The following is a 17,679-nucleotide window of genomic DNA, read 5'->3' on the forward strand; positions in this document are numbered from 1 at the left end:
AACTGCGGATTTTCTGCCTTATACGATCCAGAATGGCAGCGAAAATATCTCTCTTCTTCCTGCCGAAAAACTCGGGAAGGCCCAAATACTTGCCTATACCACCCTCCGCATCGATGGATAGTGCTGCTTTCACTCTGGTTTTGACCTCAGGAGGTGTTTTAGCCGAGAACGTGATGGCAGATTTGTTGTAGTTAATCCGCTGCCCCGATAAGGCCTCGTATCGTTGCAGTATCTTCTGAAGTGTGGCTACACTAGACTGATTGGACCTGCAAAAAAACATGGTATCGTCTGCGAAGAGGAGATGGTTAACCGCTGGGCTGGAACGGGAAACTCGCACTCCGGACAAAGACCCATCGGCTAGCGCCTTATCACACAAGGACGATAGAACCTCGGTGCACAAAATGAAGACGTAAGGTGATAACGGATCGCCTTGGCGTATACCACGCGAGGGTTTAACAGCTCCTTGAGGAGAGCCGTTAACCAAAAAACTATAAGAGACAGTCTCGATACAGCTCATAACCCATGAAACCCAACGCAAATCAAATCCGAGTTGAAGAAGAACCGCTCTGATGAACCCCCACTCCATACGGTCGTATGCCTTGCTCATGTCCGTTTTCACGGCCATTGAGCAATGTCTCTTAGCCTCGGAGGTTCTAAGGTAGTGTAGGGTCTCATGCGTAATCAACACGTTATCACCAATAGCCCGTCCAGCCACAAAAGCTGATTGCGAGGGAGAGATCAGCTCTGGGAGGAAAGGTTTAAGACGGTGAGATAAGATTTTTGCTATAATCTTATAGTGAGTGTTGCATAGGGCAATGGGTCTGTAGTCCGCAACTCGTCGAGGACCCGTTCCCTTTGGGATAAGCCTAATGTGCGTCTCATTTTGTTGCGGATGGAGGTAGCCTGAAACGAAGAAGTGCTTCACATCCTTGATGACATCAGGCCGGATGATATGCCAATATGCTTGATAGAACTTAGCCGAGAAGCCGTCAGGCCCGGGAGCCTTATCTCCATTTATAGACAGAACCGCCTCCATGATTTCCGAGTCACTTGGGATAGAAGTGAGAGATATATTCATCTCAGGGGTTACTCGCGGGGACAGGATGTTCTGCAGGTCCGAGAAGTCTGTTTGACCCGCTGAGCTAAACATGTCAGTGAAATAAGCAGAGATTACAGCCACTATTTCTGGTTCTTCGAAGACCTCCGAGCCATCTTCCTTTTCGATGACCGAGAATGAATTTATCATCCGGCGCTGTCTGGTAACCGCATGGAAAAAACCTGTATTCCGATCGCCATTTTTCAGCCAGGAAATCCTACTCCGTTGAGCCCAGAACATCTCTTCCTCCTTGTAAGCTTGTCGCAGAGTATCAGTGAGAGAAGCTATAGTCCCCTGGTTAGGCGATGGCGCTGAGAGAGCTTTGTCCAGGTCTACCTGAGCTTGCGTGATGACTAAGTTATGTTTAACATTCTGCTCCTTAGCCCACTTGATAATGTTACGCCGTACTGCGTTAAGCTTGGCAATCACCGAGTCAACAGGGTCGTGATTCCACGTTTCCTCTACCAGCTTCTCCACTTCTGGATTCTCGGTTAAAGCTCTATTAAATCGGAAAACTCCGTTTTTCTTAGTAACAGAGCCGTTGAAAAACGTAACCACCGGTCTATGATCGGACCCTTCAAATCGCAGGTATCGACACCTTCCCATAGGAAATAATTCGCTCCAGGCACAGTTGGTGAGTGATCTATCCAATCTGGAACGTATGAAGTGAGTGTATCTGTTCCCCCTCCATGATAAATGGTCACCCGAGTGCTTGAGGTTCCATAGGCCATATTGAGAGACAAAGGTTCGGAAGGCAGTGAAGGATCCCTCCCATCTAGCTGGCCCTCCCACCTTCTCTGAATTGTCGAGTATATCATTGAAGTCTCCAGTTAATAACCAGGGACTGTCCCTATCGAGACCAACTGCCGTCAGTTTCGCCCAGAATTCTGCTCTATTTGCAGCTGATGGCGCCCCGTAGACGAATGTAACATACGAAGAAACCCCTTTAAAGGACACCTTAGTGTCAATTAGGTTGGGGAGAGCCTCTAGTACTGTCAGATCAACTCCTTCTCGCCACATAAGTGTCAAACCGCCACTTAGTCCAATCGGTGGGACAGAGAAGTATTTGGGGAAGCGTAGATCCGCAATCTTCTGCTTAATGAATTCATCACCGTTTTTAGTCTCCATAAGAAAGGTGATATCTGGGACGATTTTCTTGTGAATCTCCCGTAATCGAGGGATTGTCAGGTCGCCTCCCAAACCCTGACAATTCCAACTCAACACAGCTAAGGAAGAGGATGAGGAGGGGGCCGAAAATCCGTCCCCCTAGCTCTACCCGCAGCCCGTTTATTAGTGCTTGTACCTGCCTTATCACAAGGTAAAGATGGTTCCTTCTCCACACAGAGTTTCTTGCGAGGAGGGTTAATGGAGCGCCCCATATTTATCTTCCTTAGATTGAAACTTTGGAGGGGACTGCTCCTAACCGATTTCTTCTTAGCAGGAGGTTTTGTCGCTTTTCTTTTCCCAGCAGATTTCGATGGTAGTGTGGGTTCTGGAGGTGATAGGGAGGTTCTCCCAAAGTTGATGGTAATAGGACCACTGCTCTCTCCAAGTCTTTGTGTAGCTGGGATCCGTGTAGTAGACACTGGGTCAGTAGCGTCAATTTGGTGGGGACTGATGTACTGCTGTTCCGAAATTCCATCAAACTGGATTTCTACATCTTGTAGACGAGCAGAGTCGAAGCTTAAAGGTCCCCTTGGGTGAGTGGAGTCAGCAATAGGGTTAGGTTCCCCTATCCTAGCAAGCACAGAACGTCTCTCTCCTGACGAAATAAGAGATTGTCCCCCATTGTTTCCCGAGTCTAGAGGGTACTCCAATCTCTCTCTGAGGTTGCGTGGGGAAGGAGTATGGGAATCCAAAGAGTGGGGAGCTCCTGCAGGGGTAGAACGAGGGTCTACAGGAACATCCAAGTTTTGTACCCGAACCCCACTTGATAGGGTCCTTGAATCATCTCGATGAGATCTTCTGCTCTCCTCTAACATGTTGGATCGAGAAGGTCGAGCCTGGGAGCGATGGCTCCTGTGAGTGAGAGAATTGGAATCCCTTGGAGTCCTATGAGAGTCTCTATGATCAGAGTAATGCACTGTCTTCTGTCGAGATTCCTCTCGTTGGTTTGCAACGGGGGCAGGGTGCTGAGAGGGTCTACGGTATCCTCTGCGCTCATCGTGTCGACGTTTATCAGCTTCAATGCGCTGGAGAGCGATACGCTGTGTAATCCCTAGGTTCCTCTCTTTGATGGGGAGGGCACTGCGAGATTTCACAGGACAGTTTTGGTCCTCATGAAACAGAGAGAAGCATGTAAAGCAATGTTTTTCAATCTTCAAGTACTCAAACTCCACAGCAATGATATCATCAGACGGGAGTTGAATCTCCATGGTCATCTCCAAAGGTTGGAGCCCATTGAACTCCACTCGGATTTTAGCTTCATCAACAACCTTATCAGCAAGGTAACCAAGATTATCCCCAATAGTGGTAATAGTGGGTTCATTGCAGAAGTGGAGGGGGATTCCATGGATTCTGATCCAGAAGGCGATGGCACTAGGAAAGGATTCTGAGACTGTGGGTTCCCATCTTTGCAAGAGGAGCATCCACTTCTTGTAGTGGTATGGCCCCTTACTTAGAACCACTTGTAGATCGTACTCAGACCGGAATCGGAACTGGAACTTTTCAGGTCCCATATCCCGCCCTTCTACACGGTCCTCTAGCCCCCATACTTGTGGGAGAAAGTTTATTACAGCTCTAGTGTTCTGTAACAAAGGGTTAGTGACGCGCCCGATGATGGTAAGCTTGTTTGCTGCAATTAGATCAGTATTGTCACTGACAGGAATACGAACTGGTGGTCGCTTTGTCGGAGGAGGTGTTGTAGCTACCCATTTCTCTTTGTCAGAGCGAGAGAGTCGGCGAGCCATAGTTGAAAAACAGAGTTCAAAATGTTGACAGTGAAGGCAGTGAGCCAAAGTGAGGGATGGAGAGGTTATGTCAACCAACGTATAATGGCTTCTTATCAGCTCCGGGATGTTACTGCACACCGACTAGAAGGAACTCCATTTATCCAACAGATGCAGGTTTGCAGCAGGGCGAGACTTGAAGGATAAGACACGGAGGAGATTGGTAACGGCTCAGGAAGGTCCTGGCTGACCCGCCGACGGTTGTCGGGGGCTGAACCCGGCGAGGTTGTGTCCCCGGAGCTCGACGGATATCAGAGAACAAACTATGGACCGCCGGTTAAAAGCTAAAAGAGGAAAAGGTTTGAAAAAGGAACGAGATCTACTGTGGGACAGGTACAGAAAAGGAAAGAAAACGTTGGATATTTGGGGAAGTCAATTTAGTATCCAGCGTGTAAAAGAAATCTCGTAGGTAGTGCCTGAGAGAGAATGGTTTCAACTTGTTTTGGATAAAAAAAACAAGAGTGATAGTTCAAAGTTTATATATGGAAATCTACAGGAAAGCTAATTGGTTATATTTTTATCTGTTTTAAAACAAAATGCCAGTTTTATATTCTATTACAATAAGTGAATTGGATCGTGAGCTGACGCATCATTTGAATTTTCAGCCACAAAACTCCACTTACTAAATTTGGCATACATCAAACTGATTCCAATTAATTTCGCCCATAAGCAAACGCTATCACAAGCCCGTTGTATTTTATTTTCTCCAATTTTAAGATATATTTTATAAAAGGTAAAATCTAAATCATACACGTAAAAACGTCTTTATCAAGTCAAATATACTAGTAGTTTTTAACATTTTATTAAGAGTGTGCAGCCTACTGCCTACATGATCGAAAATGGGTTAATCGAAATCAGTTTCGGAAAAAAAGAAGACATTCACTGGTTTCAAATTCTAATTAAATATTAGCTAGTATAAATATAGGATTGATAGAGAGTGTTAGGAAGTAGTCGTTATTCAACATAAGTTTTGTGTCATGTTTCTTCTTTCTCACTGTTTACGAATTGTGTGGACGTGAACTAATCCGCCAACATTTTCATTTAACTATTTATTTATTATCGGTAAGCTTTGTAATTAAGTATTACATATTTTCATTAGTATATATCATAAGTTTTCATATAGTGTGTATTTTCCTATAGAAGGAAACAGTTGTTGATCAATCTTCCCGCCTCCGAGTACAAAGATACAAAACAATCTAACTAGAAAGAAGAAGATGGATACGAAGAAGACAGAGATAAGGAAAGAGAGAATACCATCACAGAAAGAAGAAGAAGAAGGAACAGTGAGGAAAGGACCATGGACTATGGAAGAAGATTGGATCCTCTTTAATTACATCCTTAATCATGGTGAAGGTCTTTGGAACTCCGTAGCCAAAGCCTCTGGTAATTAATTAAAACATATTTCTTAATCGTCTTCTATTGTATATATATGAATTAACTAATGTCTTTTATTTTCTTTATAAAAATGTATTTTATTTTTTCTTAAAATATCAATTGATTTATGTTTTGTTTAGCATTCACGTTAGCTTAATGATTCATAATAGACCGAGATAATTGTGAATATATAGAAATATACCCACGTCGTATCTTGTTGGTTATGTTTCTGATATATTTATGTTTTCATGTAATCAGGTCTAAAACGTACGGGAAAAAGTTGTCGGCTCAGGTGGCTGAACTATCTCCGGCCAGATGTGCGGCGAGGGAACATAACAGAAGAAGAACAGCTTTTGATCATTCGGCTTCATGCTAAGCTTGGAAACAGGTGTCTTAGTTATATAATATTGTTTAATGACTGCATGATCATTCAACTTCATTGCAAGTTCGATTTGACAAGAAAACTTACGTACGGTGGTAAAAACATTAACAGGTGGTCAAAGATTGCAAAATATCTTCCAGGGAGAACGGACAACGAGATAAAGAATTTCTGGAGGACAAAGATTCAGAGACACGTGAAATTGTCTTCGTCAGTAAATACGACTAATATTCGTCATTGTTCGGGAAACTCGCAGAGCTCGGTGATAACAGCGACGGACCAAGGCAGCTCCGGCAAAGGCTTCGATATGGCTGAGAGCTTAATTTCTCCGGCGAAGACAACGACATCATTTCATGTGATGGAACAGTCAAACGACAGTTACTGGAACGTTGAAGATCAATGGCCCCTTCAGTTGCTTAATGGTGACCACCCAGTGATTTAATTTTAGTCACATTGATTTAAATGACTATGCATTTGCTAGTCCTACGTATGATACCCGATCCGATTTTTTTGTTTGTATGGTACGTTCTTTGGTTTTCATATTGCTGAAATCTTGTTTCGTTTACCTATCATTTATAATAATTTCGTGCAATCATATCAATTAGTCTTCAAATCATGTGAAGGCGTGTGTAAGTTGCTCCTGTTCGTTTATAACTAATTTTTATATATTACTCTTTTTTTGTTTCAGTTTCGAGCTTGTTGGAGTTAGAACAAAGTTGGGGTAATTAGTAAATGTGAGAAACGGTTATAAGCTTTTGATCGTTCAGATTTATTAATTTGATTATACTAAATGATTAATAAAAATTAAAAGTTTAGTTGCACTATCACTGACAACAGAAACAGACTGATCATATGAAATTATTTGAAATATTATGTTGGATGATAGAAACCAAAACATAGCAGACTGCACAGGCACATACACACACACACACATACAATTATTATTAATCATAGAGTTGGACACACAAAAGCACACTCTGGGATAAGATGAAAGAAGAGTTTATGATGTAGTTGGTTTAGTCATCAGCAGGATCACTGGGAGTTTCATCGGCATTGCGTTTGATCGTGAGGACTGGACACTCAGCATGCTTCACACAGAACCCACTCACAGTCCCCACAAAGACCCTGCAATCCAAAAGAGTAACCGGGGAAAAGACTCAGAAGTATGATAAATAAAAAAAACAGAACAGACCAATGTTTTCAAACAACAACACTAGCTAGTTAACTAATTGAGTCTATGATATTCAAGCGCTCAATGCATAGTCCAACATTATATTCTCTTGTTGGGCTCCGCTCATGTCCAATAATCAAATTAGTCTGTCAAAAACTTGTGTCAAAGCGAAAATCCTATCCAACACATCACAGTTAAAAGTATGATCTGATTGGCATTTCGATCTGATCACTCCGCGTCAGATAACTAGAGAGCATGGCATATAATAGTGAGAGTTGAACATACTTTTGGAAGCGGCCTAGACCACGGCTTCCCAAAACAAGAAGATCTGGTCGGACGCGGCTAACTTCTTGGCATATAACGTCCTTTGGATCACCTTTCTTGATCCATGCCTCGCAACTAACCTACACACAAGAAGAAGCATTTAGTTTATTAAAACATCACAGAAGTGCACAAGTTATTATGAAATTGAGGATTATGTAAGAGAGAGCTTTATTTACCCCAATCTCATGACATTTTGTAACGAAAAACTCGAGAAGGTGAAGACCTTTAGACTTGTTAGACTCTCTCATGTCTCTGAAATCATCAGGAGACGCATATATGCTGTCTACCTCATCAAAACCGTCTTCGTCCACAACATGTACATGTAGCAAGAGAATCTTGAAATCGCTAGTGTTGGATCGGACCATTTTCTCCAGAGTCCATTCGAAAGCTCTTTTGCTGCTTATCGAAGGGTGAGGCTTCCCTTTGATTGTCGATTCATTCACAGCCACCATCACTCGTGTCGGCTCCCTCTCCATCTTTCACCAAATTCTTCTTCTTTTTTTCTCGAATTCTCTGATACTTGAACAAGTCCTGTTTTAAGACAATGATCTCTGGTCAGAAGATGGACAACTAGGCTCTGCGTCGTGCGCCGTGTGTATAGAAGCGTATTTTGCCCAATAATCTTATACACTTGCTATAGTGCGCTGCTTTTTCTGTTACGTGGGAGACCGACTACAACTTTTGTGTATTTATCTTTTCAAAGCTACCCTTTCTTTCATTCACAACAAGCCCAACAATTATGGCCCAAACGAATGGCCCATGTTTAGATCTCTAATAATATTATTACTATCAACTTTTTAAAAAATAAAAATAAAAACTCGGGTGTTTCAAGTTTCAACTTTCAAGTAACATAGTGATTGTATTATTTACTATCAGTGTGATCTTGGAGTTTTATTTATTTATTTGCTACACTAAAGAATTTCACAAGACATAAGTACTCACTACTCTTTTGGAAGTTAATAAAGACTTTTTTTTCTAAAAAAAAATTACTGATGAATACCAGTGAAAGAGACTCTACCGAAACCAAGATGTCCAATCTGATACAATTCCAACCAAACTCTCTCAGCTTCAGCTCTAGCACTGATCCTCGCCTCATCCTCTCCCCAAAACGACGCTGTTTTCTCCTCCTCCTCCTTCGTTAGACTTCCATCTCTCTCCACTACAAACCGGTGGTCATCCAACTCTCCATATTGATATCTCATGATTTTAATGAGTTTTAGATTCACATTTTAGCTTATTATAGTCATGGAGCTGCATATTAGGAGTATATATTGCATTAGATTGTTCATTTGCATATCACAGGGTTTGGAGTGCACAATTGGAAGTTTGGGGCGAAATTGTAAGGTTATCTTTGCAAATTACAAAGTTTGTGGTCAGTTTGAGAACCATCAAGAGTCTGGGGACTATTCTGAAAATTCGCTGGGCTAAATTGCACAATCAGAAGTCCATTGTTCAATTCGTGAGGTTCTTTGTGCAAATCTGAAAGGTTTGGTGTAAAAGGTGAAGAGGAAAGAAATCCAGAGACCAGACTTGCAAATAAGGCTGAGAACACCATTGTCGTTCTTCTTCTCGCGACGTCACCTAGTTGATTCCGACGACGTAGCTCACCGGAGAAGAGAACCGAGGTGGAGCTGAGCACGATAGAGGAGACGACTTTGATTTGAGAATCCGTGATGGAAGATACCACGACTCAAGCTCAGCCACGAAGGCGATTCCCGAGCTTCCACAGCGGCTCGTAGCGAGGAGGTTGAAGATTTACAGCGGTGGCAGATGGTTCTCGAGGCCGAGGTGAATCACGGTGGAGAAGCCCGTGACCAGAAGCAACGAAGAAGCTTTGCGTGGAGGAAGACTCCGACTTGGAGCCGTGGCGGAGATGACGAGCAGCTGAGCACCGGTGCTTTAACGTGGGCTTGATTCCGACGAGATGGTGAAGCTGAGAAGAAGACGAAGTTGATCCAAGGCGGAGGTGAGAGCCCAAGACCGGGTAGAACCCACCGGGATGAACTACTCGGGCGTAATTTTCACACATCGAAGAGCAAGAAAGGACCGGGGTGATTGGGAACGGGTTCAGTAACCCGGGCGCAAGAGAAGAAAAAGAACCTGATTTTATTTGGTTGACCGGTTTAGTCCCGGTTTGACCGGTTTAATCTGAGTAAACCAGGATGATTTTGGACTCCTCTATATATATTTCTAGACCCAAAAACCCTAATGTATCTCATTTTCTCTCTAGACTTTGCCTCATCTTGTAAAACTTGAATCTTTTATCAATCTAAGGATTTTTGGAATCTTCATCTTATATCTTGTTTCTCTTAATCATTAACATGACTAGCCTTGAATCTCATATGGATTTGAGGTTTATCATGGAGATTAGGGAGTAGACACATTTTGGATTCATGGGTTAGGGTGATTAAGGGTGATTAGTGAAGATCTAGAGTGTTTAGTGTTAGATCTACTTATTTCTTTGCTTGTTGAGGGTTCTTAATGCTATTTTAGTCTTGATCATACTAAAATAGATCCCTAGACATTTCCTGCCCGAAAGGTGTATGATGAAATGTCTGAACCAACTCTTCAATGCTTTTAGTCTACTTTGCCAAAGAGATTTGTTGTTAAAGAGGCTAAGATTGCTATTAGACTTGTTCTCCATGTTTGCTTTAGTAACATTCAACCTAAGAGATTAGATGCTTGAGTTGCTTTAGCAAAAGAACATTCATCTAGAGATAGAGCTTGTTTAGTGTTGTGTCTAGGCATAAGGAAAGTGTTTGATTGATAGCTTGTCACTCTAGTTTGGATCTTAGTCACCCAAATCAAGTCCCTAGTCCCATGAGTCCACCTTAGCATTTGATTGAGTTCTTGCATTTGTTTCTAGTTTGGATTTGAGATCACCTTATTTATATTTCTAGGACCTTAGTTTGTTACCATCATCATCTTCTTATTTGCTTAGATTAGGAGAGTTTGTGTATTCTTAGTGCTATAGATCTTTAGTTCTCTGTGGTTCGACAATCTTTTATACTATCATTTGACTTGGGAGCCTTGAAAACTTCCACTACCACATATCCTCCCCCGCAACATCCACTACTCACGCCTTTCACCGGTTCCGACCTCTGGTTGTGATGAAAACGATCCTCACGCTCCATCTTTTTCTTCCTTTTCTTTCTCCTGCCTATACATTTCCGGCCAATCATCCACGGAACCTTGACGAAAGCAAGTGTGAGGAGGTTCACGACGGCGCAGGGACAACAGCAAAGCGCCACACAGTCTGCTATCACCGCCGCAGCCCACGACGACCGGCACCTTTCCCCGGAGCATTTGTTTCCTGGCGCTGCTTCTTCATCGGCTCCATGACTCCGGCCTTTACGTGAAACCGATCGATGTGGTTTTTGGTTTTCCTCTTCCATTGATTAAATGTTATATTCCTGCAAGCAAAACAAAAACGCTTAAAATAGCTAGCTGGTATAGACTATATATTACCAAACGTTACATACGTGATACACATATACGGATTTTGTTCCATATACGAGTGTGCAGATGTAAATATGTTGATACGTAAAAGAGAAAATAGTAAAAAGTTGTAGTAAAAAAAAAACTTGTAGTCAAAGATACTCCCCTGCACTTTACCTTATTATTGACTAGACTGTTTCAGGTGGATTGTTAACTATTGCCTTTACTTTGCGATTCCCAAAATATAGTATTTGTTTTGGCTAATAAAAGTTAAATATTATTGGTCGGTAACATTTCTATCTTACGAGTAATCATGAGTTTTTTTTTCCTTTTTTTCGAAAAGAAGAGTGTTGTTGACAAAAAGAAAGAAAAAGAAGAGTAATCGTGAGTGTTCAGATACTAGATACGTGATACATCTACTATTTTTTGTCACAGACGTGATACATCTACATATCACATACGCATAATATATACACCAAACCAATCTTAATGAAGCAAGTATTGAGTCCTTAAAAACCATTCGCTTGAAATAAATAATTTAAAAAGATGGTCTAAACAGTTTGACCAAAAAAATGGCCATTCAATTTATTTGTATATACATATATATTTGTATTTTGTTAGTCAGTTTTCGAGTATAGATTTATTTTTACTGGTTATTCAATTTTGGTTTGGTTATTTAAACCATCTCAAGCTTTACTAATAAAATAGTTTTTTACGTTAAAGAAAATTGAATTGATATAGTGGAGATCCAATCTCACATGGGTTGCCGGGTCTATGCAGGTCCAGTTATGCGGTCCGTTACAAAACTACAAGTATAACACAGTATAATATTATTACTTGACATGCAATTGTTGTTTTTAATAGAATTGTATTATATTTGTTTGTTTTAGCTAGTTATCGCTATTAGCGTTTAAAAATATATATTAGGTGTAAAATTATTTTAATTGTATATTTTATAAATGAAAATTCATATAAAAAGGAAAATTTCAAATGTACTTTTATAAAACTGCTAACTATATCCAAGTTCTGACTAAAAAGAAAAGAAACTACTTCCTTGTTCGTCTTGTGACAACATTTATAGCCACTTTTCCATTTTAAAATATCTTGATAAACGACTTCAACCAATAAACAGTACTCCTTCCATTTCACAAAGTTGTATATTGTACAAAAAAAAATTGTTTCAAAAAGAATTACTTTTTACATTTTCATGCATATTTTATTAACTAACTGCAAACTTCAATAAAATTAATTGCACTGATTGAATTTTTGTTGGTTTAAAATTATGGAAGAAAATATTCACAAAAATATGCAAACTTAATGTATTTTATTAAAATGTGTGAAAAGTCTAGAATGTGTAATATTAGAGTATATGTTTAAGACAAAAAAGGAGTTAACGAAACAACATTCACTATCTTTTTTTTAAAGTGGAGAAGCAATAAGGTCAGTAGTGTGAACAAGAATAGAGAGTGATCAAATGAACATACCTTTGGTTCTTTTCGAGTAGTTAGCCTACTCAAGAGCCACTGATCCTTAATAAAACCCTTTCCTGAATGAAGACATCAATAACAACAAAAACTAAGTTTTGTTGTTTTGTTCATGAGTCTGGGAGAGAAAGAGAAGAAGGGGAAGAAGAAAAAAGAAAGATGTGATCTGATCTATAAATACACATATATCTTCGATTAGAACTTCTCTTTTTCTATGTTTATTTCTTAAAAAATTCTCTCTCTCACCTGATCTCTTTTGTTTTACTCATCTGTGTAAGGGTCTGGAATATTATAATTTAAATTCATTTAGCCGATAATATATGTATATATAATATCTTCTAAAATCATTAAATGTTTACATAATCATAATCCAATAAATAATAAAATATAATGTATATCATCATTGGTAAAGTAACATTAATTATTAATGAATGTTACATCGAAAATTGAAAACGTCATATAGTTTAAAACAAAAAAAATTATTTGAAACGATTGATATTAAAAAACGGAAGGAGTATTAAATATAAGAGATTTAAAGATGCTATATTTGAACTAGTGTCAGCAATACTCAATTGGTTTCAAGTCTCAGCAGTCACATTTTTTTAGGAAAAGGTTTTAGTCTCAGTCAAATTTGCTTATGGAAAAGGGGCAACCCGATAATATTCAGTCTAGCAAAGGGTTTTAGCAAAGAGTTAAGTCCATTGTAGAAAGTAAGCTTGTGTTGTTTATTTTAGCTTTGAGGCGACGAGAATCTAGAGATAACATCACGAGCGAGACTGAATTTAGGGTGTAGTTGGTGATGTAACCGGTTAGGTTGTGAGTTTAGTTCACATGTTGACAAAAAAAGGTTGTGGGTTTAGTTGATACGGATTTAGAGGAACTTTGTGTTGTCCCAAAGACAGAAAGAATCAAATTATGGGAACTCGGCCCCCTCACGTGCATTCCTATGCAACTCGTGTCTTTTATTTGTTTATATTTCTTGATTAAAGCGAACTACATTCTAAAATCGAGAACAGCTAATACAGTTTACAGGATCTATTCATGAAGGATTGATAGATCACAATTTCGTATAGAATATGGTCTCCCACTTAAAAACATGGTACAAAATCTTCTAGTCAAATACCTTAATCTGATGCATTGTTTTCGATCCCTATTTTAGTTATAAGTATCTCGGGGGAAAAAAATGAAGTCCCTGAGAACTTCGATGTTTCAAGTATAATAGTACTAATTTTCATGTACCATATGTCAACGAAATTAACTGGAGTATATTTTATTTCTTAACATTTAACATGATCTCACTGTCAACAAACTATCTTTTTTTCTTTCGGAAAACTATCTTTTTCTCTCGGAAAAACATTTAATATGGATTAAGTACTGTTTCAATTGCGTAAAACTTTAGGCTGACTAAATTAATAGTTGAACTTTTTATATATTTGTTCTTGGTTTTCAAGATAATAAGCAGCGTCGTTGACGCCTTTTTCTCTTTGTTTGCTGTCTCTATAAGCACAATGCTTAACCCATGCACGTGCTATGCTGTGAAGAATCACGTGCGTCGGGTTCTAAACCCGTCAGGGCAGAAACTGAGATGCACTTTTAATTCTTTACTAGATTTTGACCCGTCCTTTAAAGGACAGATATATTTTTTGTTTTAATTTAATTTAATTTTCATATTTGTATTTTCTGTGACTATATTTGTATTTTTCATTGTACAAAGATTCAGAGACACGTGAAATTGTCTTCGTCAGTAAATACGACTAATATTCGTCATTGTTCGGGAAACTCGCAGAGCTCGGTGATAACAGCGACGGACCAAGGCAGCTCCGGCAAAGGCTTCGATATGGCTGAGAGCTTAATTTCTCCGGCGAAGACAACGACATCATTTCATGTGATGGAACAGTCAAACGACAGTTACTGGAACGTTGAAGATCAATGGCCCCTTCAGTTGCTTAATGGTGACCACCCAGTGATTTAATTTTAGTCACATTGATTTAAATGACTATGCATTTGCTAGTCCTACGTATGATACCCGATCCGATTTTTTTGTTTGTATGGTACGTTCTTTGGTTTTCATATTGCTGAAATCTTGTTTCGTTTACCTATCATTTATAATAATTTCGTGCAATCATATCAATTAGTCTTCAAATCATGTGAAGGCGTGTGTAAGTTGCTCCTGTTCGTTTATAACTAATTTTTATATATTACTCTTTTTTTGTTTCAGTTTCGAGCTTGTTGGAGTTAGAACAAAGTTGGGGTAATTAGTAAATGTGAGAAACGGTTATAAGCTTTTGATCGTTCAGATTTATTAATTTGATTATACTAAATGATTAATAAAAATTAAAAGTTTAGTTGCACTATCACTGACAACAGAAACAGACTGATCATATGAAATTATTTGAAATATTATGTTGGATGATAGAAACCAAAACATAGCAGACTGCACAGGCACATACACACACACACACATACAATTATTATTAATCATAGAGTTGGACACACAAAAGCACACTCTGGGATAAGATGAAAGAAGAGTTTATGATGTAGTTGGTTTAGTCATCAGCAGGATCACTGGGAGTTTCATCGGCATTGCGTTTGATCGTGAGGACTGGACACTCAGCATGCTTCACACAGAACCCACTCACAGTCCCCACAAAGACCCTGCAATCCAAAAGAGTAACCGGGGAAAAGACTCAGAAGTATGATAAATAAAAAAAACAGAACAGACCAATGTTTTCAAACAACAACACTAGCTAGTTAACTAATTGAGTCTATGATATTCAAGCGCTCAATGCATAGTCCAACATTATATTCTCTTGTTGGGCTCCGCTCATGTCCAATAATCAAATTAGTCTGTCAAAAACTTGTGTCAAAGCGAAAATCCTATCCAACACATCACAGTTAAAAGTATGATCTGATTGGCATTTCGATCTGATCACTCCGCGTCAGATAACTAGAGAGCATGGCATATAATAGTGAGAGTTGAACATACTTTTGGAAGCGGCCTAGACCACGGCTTCCCAAAACAAGAAGATCTGGTCGGACGCGGCTAACTTCTTGGCATATAACGTCCTTTGGATCACCTTTCTTGATCCATGCCTCGCAACTAACCTACACACAAGAAGAAGCATTTAGTTTATTAAAACATCACAGAAGTGCACAAGTTATTATGAAATTGAGGATTATGTAAGAGAGAGCTTTATTTACCCCAATCTCATGACATTTTGTAACGAAAAACTCGAGAAGGTGAAGACCTTTAGACTTGTTAGACTCTCTCATGTCTCTGAAATCATCAGGAGACGCATATATGCTGTCTACCTCATCAAAACCGTCTTCGTCCACAACATGTACATGTAGCAAGAGAATCTTGAAATCGCTAGTGTTGGATCGGACCATTTTCTCCAGAGTCCATTCGAAAGCTCTTTTGCTGCTTATCGAAGGGTGAGGCTTCCCTTTGATTGTCGATTCATTCACAGCCACCATCACTCGTGTCGGCTCCCTCTCCATCTTTCACCAAATTCTTCTTCTTTTTTTCTCGAATTCTCTGATACTTGAACAAGTCCTGTTTTAAGACAATGATCTCTGGTCAGAAGATGGACAACTAGGCTCTGCGTCGTGCGCCGTGTGTATAGAAGCGTATTTTGCCCAATAATCTTATACACTTGCTATAGTGCGCTGCTTTTTCTGTTACGTGGGAGACCGACTACAACTTTTGTGTATTTATCTTTTCAAAGCTACCCTTTCTTTCATTCACAACAAGCCCAACAATTATGGCCCAAACGAATGGCCCATGTTTAGATCTCTAATAATATTATTACTATCAACTTTTTAAAAAATAAAAATAAAAACTCGGGTGTTTCAAGTTTCAACTTTCAAGTAACATAGTGATTGTATTATTTACTATCAGTGTGATCTTGGAGTTTTATTTATTTATTTGCTACACTAAAGAATTTCACAAGACATAAGTACTCACTACTCTTTTGGAAGTTAATAAAGACTTTTTTTTCTAAAAAAAAATTACTGATGAATACCAGTGAAAGAGACTCTACCGAAACCAAGATGTCCAATCTGATACAATTCCAACCAAACTCTCTCAGCTTCAGCTCTAGCACTGATCCTCGCCTCATCCTCTCCCCAAAACGACGCTGTTTTCTCCTCCTCCTCCTTCGTTAGACTTCCATCTCTCTCCACTACAAACCGGTGGTCATCCAACTCTCCATATTGATATCTCATGATTTTAATGAGTTTTAGATTCACATTTTAGCTTATTATAGTCATGGAGCTGCATATTAGGAGTATATATTGCATTAGATTGTTCATTTGCATATCACAGGGTTTGGAGTGCACAATTGGAAGTTTGGGGCGAAATTGTAAGGTTATCTTTGCAAATTACAAAGTTTGTGGTCAGTTTGAGAACCATCAAGAGTCTGGGGACTATTCTGAAAATTCGCTGGGCTAAATTGCACAATCAGAAGTCCATTGTTCAATTCGTGAGGTTCTTTGTGCAAATCTGAAAGGTTTGGTGTAAAAGGTGAAGAGGAAAGAAATCCAGAGACCAGACTTGCAAATAAGGCTGAGAACACCATTGTCGTTCTTCTTCTCGCGACGTCACCTAGTTGATTCCGACGACGTAGCTCACCGGAGAAGAGAACCGAGGTGGAGCTGAGCACGATAGAGGAGACGACTTTGATTTGAGAATCCGTGATGGAAGATACCACGACTCAAGCTCAGCCACGAAGGCGATTCCCGAGCTTCCACAGCGGCTCGTAGCGAGGAGGTTGAAGATTTACAGCGGTGGCAGATGGTTCTCGAGGCCGAGGTGAATCACGGTGGAGAAGCCCGTGACCAGAAGCAACGAAGAAGCTTTGCGTGGAGGAAGACTCCGACTTGGAGCCGTGGCGGAGATGACGAGCAGCTGAGCACCGGTGCTTTAACGTGGGCTTGATTCCGACGAGATGGTGAAGCTGAGAAGAAGACGAAGTTGATCCAAGGCGGAGGTGAGAGCCCAAGACCGGGTAGAACCCACCGGGATGAACTACTCGGGCGTAATTTTCACACATCGAAGAGCAAGAAAGGACCGGGGTGATTGGGAACGGGTTCAGTAACCCGGGCGCAAGAGAAGAAAAAGAACCTGATTTTATTTGGTTGACCGGTTTAGTCCCGGTTTGACCGGTTTAATCTGAGTAAACCAGGATGATTTTGGACTCCTCTATATATATTTCTAGACCCAAAAACCCTAATGTATCTCATTTTCTCTCTAGACTTTGCCTCATCTTGTAAAACTTGAATCTTTTATCAATCTAAGGATTTTTGGAATCTTCATCTTATATCTTGTTTCTCTTAATCATTAACATGACTAGCCTTGAATCTCATATGGATTTGAGGTTTATCATGGAGATTAGGGAGTAGACACATTTTGGATTCATGGGTTAGGGTGATTAAGGGTGATTAGTGAAGATCTAGAGTGTTTA

The 17,679-nt window shown here is 39.9% G+C and overlaps 4 protein-coding genes across 4 annotated transcripts; 1 reads left to right on the forward strand and 3 right to left on the reverse strand.

Moving 5' to 3' along the window:
• Nucleotides 1-5,117: 5,117 nt before the first annotated feature.
• Nucleotides 5,118-6,476, forward strand: LOC130512761 (transcription factor MYB57-like). Its single transcript, XM_057011062.1, has 3 exons — nt 5,118-5,427; nt 5,677-5,806; nt 5,912-6,476. Exons 1-3 carry the CDS (start codon nt 5,259-5,261, stop codon nt 6,237-6,239), a joined length of 627 nt encoding a protein of 208 aa, XP_056867042.1. The 5' UTR covers nt 5,118-5,258; the 3' UTR covers nt 6,240-6,476.
• Nucleotides 6,477-6,625: 149 nt separating this feature from the next.
• Nucleotides 6,626-7,887, reverse strand: LOC108834193 (universal stress protein A-like protein). Its single transcript, XM_018607540.2, has 3 exons — nt 7,469-7,887; nt 7,254-7,372; nt 6,626-6,922 (listed from the first exon to the last, which is right to left on the reverse strand). The coding sequence occupies exons 1-3, from the start codon at nt 7,766-7,768 to the stop codon at nt 6,814-6,816; spliced, it is 528 nt and encodes a 175-aa protein (XP_018463042.1). The 5' UTR covers nt 7,769-7,887; the 3' UTR covers nt 6,626-6,813.
• Nucleotides 7,888-8,239: 352 nt separating this feature from the next.
• LOC130512422 (uncharacterized) lies at nt 8,240-10,702 on the reverse strand. The gene is made up of 2 exons (XM_057010387.1): nt 10,314-10,702; nt 8,240-8,489 (listed from the first exon to the last, which is right to left on the reverse strand). The coding sequence occupies exons 1-2, from the start codon at nt 10,685-10,687 to the stop codon at nt 8,279-8,281; spliced, it is 585 nt and encodes a 194-aa protein (XP_056866367.1). The 5' UTR covers nt 10,688-10,702; the 3' UTR covers nt 8,240-8,278.
• Nucleotides 10,703-14,572: 3,870 nt separating this feature from the next.
• Nucleotides 14,573-15,834, reverse strand: LOC130512762 (universal stress protein A-like protein). Its single transcript, XM_057011063.1, has 3 exons — nt 15,416-15,834; nt 15,201-15,319; nt 14,573-14,869 (listed from the first exon to the last, which is right to left on the reverse strand). Exons 1-3 carry the CDS (start codon nt 15,713-15,715, stop codon nt 14,761-14,763), a joined length of 528 nt encoding a protein of 175 aa, XP_056867043.1. The 5' UTR covers nt 15,716-15,834; the 3' UTR covers nt 14,573-14,760.
• Between the last annotated feature and the right edge of the window lie 1,845 nt (nt 15,835-17,679).

Source organism: Raphanus sativus, chromosome 5, assembly GCF_000801105.2.
Source record: "Raphanus sativus cultivar WK10039 chromosome 5, ASM80110v3, whole genome shotgun sequence".
NCBI lineage: Eukaryota > Viridiplantae > Streptophyta > Magnoliopsida > Brassicales > Brassicaceae > Raphanus > Raphanus sativus.

Bases quoted from the DNA above. Each gene is read 5' to 3' on its own strand.
- LOC130512761 (XM_057011062.1), top strand. From the start codon at position 5,259: ATGGATACGAAGAAGACAGAGATAAGGAAAGAGAGAATACCATCACAG. The intron at 5,428-5,676 runs GTAATTAATTAA...TCATGTAATCAG, and splicing joins CTCCGTAGCCAAAGCCTCTG to GTCTAAAACGTACGGGAAAA. The intron at 5,807-5,911 runs GTGTCTTAGTTA...AAACATTAACAG, and splicing joins CATGCTAAGCTTGGAAACAG to GTGGTCAAAGATTGCAAAAT.
- LOC130512762 (XM_057011063.1), bottom strand. From the start codon at position 15,715: ATGGAGAGGGAGCCGACACGAGTGATGGTGGCTGTGAATGAATCGACA. The intron at 15,320-15,415 runs GTAAATAAAGCT...TCTTGTGTGTAG, and splicing joins CAAAATGTCATGAGATTGGG to GTTAGTTGCGAGGCATGGAT. The intron at 14,870-15,200 runs GTATGTTCAACT...TTTGGATTGCAG, and splicing joins GGTCTAGGCCGCTTCCAAAA to GGTCTTTGTGGGGACTGTGA.
- LOC130512422 (XM_057010387.1), bottom strand. From the start codon at position 10,687: ATGGAAGAGGAAAACCAAAAACCACATCGATCGGTTTCACGTAAAGGC. The intron at 8,490-10,313 runs GTCAAATGATAG...TAAAATCATGAG, and splicing joins GAAGTTTTCAAGGCTCCCAA to ATATCAATATGGAGAGTTGG.
- LOC108834193 (XM_018607540.2), bottom strand. From the start codon at position 7,768: ATGGAGAGGGAGCCGACACGAGTGATGGTGGCTGTGAATGAATCGACA. The intron at 7,373-7,468 runs GTAAATAAAGCT...TCTTGTGTGTAG, and splicing joins CAAAATGTCATGAGATTGGG to GTTAGTTGCGAGGCATGGAT. The intron at 6,923-7,253 runs GTATGTTCAACT...TTTGGATTGCAG, and splicing joins GGTCTAGGCCGCTTCCAAAA to GGTCTTTGTGGGGACTGTGA.